This window comes from Mus pahari, chromosome 3, assembly GCF_900095145.1.
Source record: "Mus pahari chromosome 3, PAHARI_EIJ_v1.1, whole genome shotgun sequence".
Lineage (NCBI taxonomy): Eukaryota > Metazoa > Chordata > Mammalia > Rodentia > Muridae > Mus > Mus pahari.
The window spans coordinates 87171298-87177297 of record NC_034592.1 but is presented as its reverse complement, the minus strand read 5'-3'; the positions used below and the strand labels follow the sequence as shown (position 1 = coordinate 87177297).

At 42.5% G+C, this 6000-nt stretch overlaps 2 protein-coding genes across 3 annotated transcripts in view; one reads left to right on the top strand and one right to left on the bottom strand.

Annotated features, from left to right (window-relative positions):
• The window catches only part of Apip (APAF1 interacting protein), a 19331-nt gene extending 15930 nt beyond the window's left edge, over nucleotides 1-3401 (bottom strand). For both annotated transcript variants that reach the window (XM_029536505.1, XM_021194131.1), the window contains exon 1: nucleotides 3235-3401. Coding sequence is in view for 1 of the 2 variants with exons in the window: in XM_021194131.1 (XP_021049790.1) it covers nucleotides 3235-3288 (54 nt within the window). In the remaining variant the exon portion in view is untranslated. The remainder of the gene's footprint in view (nucleotides 1-3234) is intronic.
• A 141-nt stretch (nucleotides 3402-3542) lies between these two features.
• The window catches only part of Pdhx (pyruvate dehydrogenase complex component X), a 52218-nt gene continuing 49760 nt past the window's right edge, over nucleotides 3543-6000 (top strand). The window contains exon 1 of the mRNA XM_021193124.2: nucleotides 3543-3786. Within this exon, the coding sequence (XP_021048783.2) occupies nucleotides 3549-3786 (238 nt within the window). The 5' untranslated portion in view covers nucleotides 3543-3548. The remainder of the gene's footprint in view (nucleotides 3787-6000) is intronic.

Here is a 6000-nt window from a genome sequence, read left to right as displayed (position 1 = left end):
AGAGGCCCCTTGGTCTTGCAAACTTTATATGACCCAGCACAAGGGAAGGCCTGGGCCAAGTAGTGGGAGTGGGTGGGTAGGGGAGCAGGGGCGCGAGGGGGGGCGTATAGGGAACTTTCGGGATAGCATTTGTAATGTAAATAAAGAATATAATAATAATAATAATAATAATAATAATAATAATAATAATAAAAGACAAGGTTTGCTTGTGTTCACAGTTTTATAGGTGGGTCTCTTAGTTTTAGGCTTATGGTAGGGGTGGCACACGTGGCTCCCCTAATGGCCATGAAGCAAAAGATAAAGAACATACATAGGGTGTTCCCTTTCTTCTGGGGTCACATGCCCAAGGACATAAGAATCTTTCAATAGTCCCCATCTTGTACAGATGCTTCTACTTCAAAATGGTGCAAGAACAGGGTGATAAGCCTTTATTATATAGGACTTTGGTGACACTCATATCCAAATGACAGCATATGCTATGAGGCAGACTTAGAGGACAAGAAGAGATGGAAGGCACAGGAGAGCTACAGCCTAATAAATAGTTCTCTTCTGCTAGGAAGCAGAAACTAAGATCAGGAGAACAGGGAGGTAACTGCCTCGACAAGAGGAGGAGCAGAATATGTATGTGTGTATGTATGTATGTATGTGTGTATGTATGTATGTATATGCCAGTAAGTATGATCTATGCCAAGTGCTTGTTGTGGGTCAGGCGCTACCGTTAAAGCTGTATGGACAACTTTACCTTATACCATCCCTATTATACCAAAAGATTAGCTTGTCTACCTGATAACTGAGAGCAGGGCCAGGATTTGAACCCAGGCAATACGGCTATACATCCCTACTCCTTTACTTTGAAATTATACTGTAGATGGAAAGAGTATTGAAGCTGCCTCTGCCTCCAGTTCCTAGTTGCTGGCAGACGCCCTGCAGTGACTGCTATAGAGAACTGGCAAGCAGGCTGCTGTGATTCTGTAGTCATAAAGGGACAAATGTTTTCCCTTTCCTCAGTCCAGGGAACCAGAGGCAAACTGACTACAAACACCTATGACTCGTGAACTACATGGGCCTCCTCTCTGTTTCTCAGAAACCTGTAAGAGGGGGAATCCTGCTGTGTCTTCAGGAACTTACCTCTGTTCAGAATCCCTGCTGAGCTCTGTGTGCTGTTAATAACTTGTTAATAAATCTAACATATAGGGCAAACTGAGTCAGACCAAATCAAATTGAACTTTAGACACTATGAATAGGACACCATGATACATAAGGCAAAATTAAAAAAATAAAAAGCAAGCAAGCAAGCAAGCCAGTCAGCCTTCCTGGGTTTTCTCCCCAAGGCATGGTTTTCTAAGGAACAAGAGACATGTTCTTGGTAAGTTATACCTACCATAGCGTTTTGCTCAATAAACACTGGATGCACTAAGATCGTATTTCTTACATTAAGAAAAGGCTAATATCAAAAAAAAAAAAAAAGAAAGAAAAGAAAAAATAGAAAAGGCTAATATCAAATGGTTCAAACTGATATCTTATGGACTGTGCTGGGTTGTTTTATTCACTGTTGGGGAAGCCTTCCAATCAGGTAACACATAGATAAGTCTTAAAGGAGATATATATATATATATATATATATATATATATATATATATATATATATATATATATATATGAAAAAAGTAGTAAGGGGTCCGTGCTGGCTAGTTTTATGTCAACTGGACACAAGCTGTGGTCATCTGAGAGGCAGGAACTTCAGTTGAGAAAATGCCTCCATAAGATGGGCTGAAGGCATGCCTACAGAGGAATTTCACAGTGATTAATGAGGGAGGACTCTGCCCATTATGAGTGGTGCCACCCCTGAACCCCTGAGTTCTTTAGGAAAGCAGGCTGGGCAAGCCAGAGGGCGCAAGCCTGTAAGCAGCATCCCTCTATGCATCTGTATCAGCTCCTGCCTCCAGGTTCTTGCTCTGCCTGCATTCCTGTCCTGACTTCCTTCTATGATGAGCAGTGAAGTAGATGTGGAAGCAATATAAACTCTTTCCTCCCCAAGTTGCTTTGGTCATGGTGTTTCACCACAGCAACAATACCACCCCCAGGACACAGACCAAAGTCATTCATTTTTTCTGCACAACACTTAGAATTCAAGCCAACATTTTTGAATCAAGAGAGTTCACACAGAATATGACTTTCTAAGTGTCCCTCAAAAAAGCAGAATTTGACACTGAGTCCATACCTCCACACAGCAAGAAAAGGCTAGAGACATGCAATGAGATCTCTAGTGGAGGTAGATGTTGGTCTTAGAGTTTTCTTTGGGGTTTCCTTAAAATACGGGCCAATCTAAAATGCTAGGTATTCAAAAGTTTTTGACAAATCACTATCTGAAACTACCTACTTCTCCTGTACTTGAAAACCACCTTCAGCTTCTTTTTTGTATGTGGCTATTTTCTGTCTTGATAAATTCAGTCACAGCTCTTGGATCACAGGTTATTTTGCTATCTGGCACAATATTTAGTATGAAAAAAAAATCTGTATTTCCATGATGACTTTCACCAAAATTTACTAATAAGGGGTGACGAACATTTCTGCTATCAATGCACCTTGATTCTGATATATTCTTTTACTTTCCTTGTTCTCCATATATAGGGATGGCCACCAGGGACCTGTGTCCTATATGCAAAATCTCCCTTTCAGTCTGGCCTAATTTCAAGGTTTTCTTTATGAATTTGTGAAAAGCCACTTATTCAAAGACAGTAATGGTTCACAGATGCTCTGCACTAAATATTTCCTGTGTTTTATTTTAAACTGAGATCCTCGACTAGAAGAAAGGCTAGTAAAGAGAGAGAATTTTGTGGACTTTCCCTGAGTCTTCTGCAGGGCTTATCAGTTAGTATCGAAGCTGTTTATTCTTCTAGTTCGCTAGTTCACCATTTTCTTAGCACTAGAAGGCATAAGCCTGCATCGTGTTTAACTGAAATAAAAACGAACGTTGCCCCAGGGTCCATTTTCCTTAAAGAAGAATCATTTCCAAGAGCTCCCACCTCATAATGTCAAGTAAGGCAGGCAAGGACAACTGCCCAAAAGAGTGCTCTTTGTGTGCCTGACAATTCCGGTAAAGCACCCCTACTAGCAGAGAGGGACCTCTGACTGTCGTGGACTGGGTCAGGGATTAGCCGCCTAGAGCTCCTGACGAAGCCCCACCCAGGGGCCCTTGACCCCACCTCGCGTGCCGTAGACCGCTGTCCTTACCTGCACGCCACACGGCCGCGAGCAACAGTCTCCTTGAGCTTGACAGCCAGACATGGTTCTAACTCCGCTCGGTTATCCGTCCCGCGCTCGATCCACGGGTAAGCGGCCCACAGAACGCTATTAGGCGACAGAGAGGGCAGCCTGGGGGCGGAGCAAGAGCGAGAGGCGGAGTCTGAGGGGGACCTCGTCCATTTGGAGAATCTGCGGCGGCGCAGGCCGGCCGGTGGGCGTGCCCGTGAAGGTTGGAGGCGGTGCTAGAAGGACTAGTCTTCCAGTCCAAAGAGGGAAGCGTGCGATGTGGGCGGGGCCAGCCCATGCAAGGCGGGGCCTGGGCGGGCCTTGAGACCGCCAATCTAGTTGAGTTGCGAGTTTTCCCAGAGAAGGCTGGGAAGATGGCGGCCTCCTGGAGGCTTCGCTGTAATCAGCCGCTGCTTCGGTACCTTCTGGGCTTCCGCAGCCGTCGAAGCCTGGGACTGGCTCAGGGTGCTGCTGCTTGGCCTGTCGGCCGTGGAGCAAATTGGAGGTGGTTTCACAGTACTCAGCTGCTGCAGGGTGAGTGGCTTGCGCCCGCTCCACTTCTCTCTTTAGCTGAGCAATGGGCCTGGGCCAGGGGCTTTCTTGATGGGGGACACGGTTTGTGAGGGTAAGTACGGAGTCTTCCTGTTCCTTTCAACCTCCCCCAGAAACGGGCCTTCTGACAGCCTATGGCTTGCGGCATAGAACAGTCTTCAGACTTGGGAGAGCTTGGTTCCGTCCTTGGCCTGCCTCCAAGGCTACATGGCTTCTCTGTGACCTTGCTTTAGAATTTGAGAAATTTCGATGTCACCTAGGGAGGGTCTGTTTTAAATCCCTCTATTTTAGACCCTTATCAATCCCATGTCAAATTTCTTTAATTTTACCGTTCATCTCTAATGTAATAAAGCTGCCCATACATTCAAAGCCTCTATTACCCATACTTATTCATTCAAAGGACCTGTCCTTATTGGAAAACTTTAAATCTCACTGCACTTAATGTATGTAGCATACAAGACTTAACTTATAAAATACAGAATCACAGACATGGCTAGAATGTTTCAAGTAAAATATGTGGCATGAAATTCATACAGCCTATTACATAAAATCGCTCTTAAGCAATGATGTTGGACTCGGAGATATACCCACTGTCCTTCCGTTATTTAATATACAGTATATAAAATGGCAGACCTGACATTATTCTTCCTTACATGAATGAATATGGGCTGGGGGTTAGGATGGGGACACAGAAAACAGTTCTGTAAACCATTAGACATTTAAGTAATCATTCTTACCACCATCTGGTATAGTAGGCCTAGCCCACACTTTCTGAGCTGTCTGAGGCCACAAAACAAAACAAAAAAAAAATGAAAAATAGTAAAATGGGTGGCTTAGTTTTCTAAAGAGTGGCTAATAGGGGCAATTTACCTAAGTCATTTTTGGAGTAATGTTTAGTAAATACTTCCTGGATATTGTCTTTAACTGCATAGGGTATAATATTTCTCTGCCTGGTCCTCATTTGTTAAAACTGAACTTTCCTACACTTAGCAGAAACCCTGACTCAGGAATCTGCACCTTATACTCTTGTGAGTTTAATGGACCACACTTTTGAGACCCCTGCTGAAAAACATCATGGAATGTGAAAGCTTAGATTGGGAAAAATACAAGTGAAAGGTCCTATCCTTGCTTGTGGGATCTTTTTGAGAGTGTGAATTCTCTAAACTCTGTTCAAAAAGGAAAGAGTATGTGTGCTTAGACACACAAAAAAATGAGTAGTTTCCAAGATTTTTCTTAGAGTCAGCTGCGTCTGCCTTTAGAAATTCACATGGATAGTTTTCATCTGCTAAATCTTGGCATTTTTACCTATTACTTATCCTCTACCTCCGGATATATACCTTGAACACCTTGTCTGTAAACATCATCTGTAAGGAAGATGGTACTGAATCCCAAGGGAAACTGAGTAGTTTTATTATCACTACCCACTATCCACTTATAGAACAAATTCATTGTCTTAAAGCTTTTGGGGTCAGAATTATACAGTGAATCTCACTAGGCTAAAGTCAAGGTGTCTAGCTGGACTTCTCTTCTTTGGAGGTTCTAGTAGGCAATCTGTTTCCTTGTTTTGTTCTGTTTTATTTTTTTTGTTTTTGCTTTTTGTTTTTGCTTTTTTTTTTTTTTTCCATCTAAAGGCTTCTCAGGTTTGTGGGCTCTTGTCTCCCCTCCAGCTCAGTAACAGGGAGTCTTTTATTGAGCACATTTGTATCTCTCAACCCTTCCTCCTGCCTTCCTTCCATCAAGAGGATGAAGTCTCGTTGCTTGTTGGGCCCAATAGGATAATGGATTTTCCCCATCTCAAGATCAGTTGATAACAACCTTAATCCACATTCATCTTAATTCTCTCTTGTTCTGTGATATAACATATATATTTGTAGATTTTGGACATTATGACAGAGACCTCCAATAGGGGAGAGACCTCAAATAGGGGCATTATGCTACATTTGGAGCCCGAATCTTTCTACCAACCCTTATCAATAGGATTTTGTTAAGCTACTTGAATACATTAACTATTTTAGAAAACGTGAACTTACAGGGTCGGCTTTCTTTTTTATTTCATTTTCATGTATAAAGGAGTTTCTCCATGAGATGAGTAGAAATCACACTTTAATAAAACTAAGCTGGTTTTTTTTTTTTTTTTTTTTTGTATAATCAGAGACTGTTTGAATTAGGTGCATTTAGTGAACCCATTTCACATAC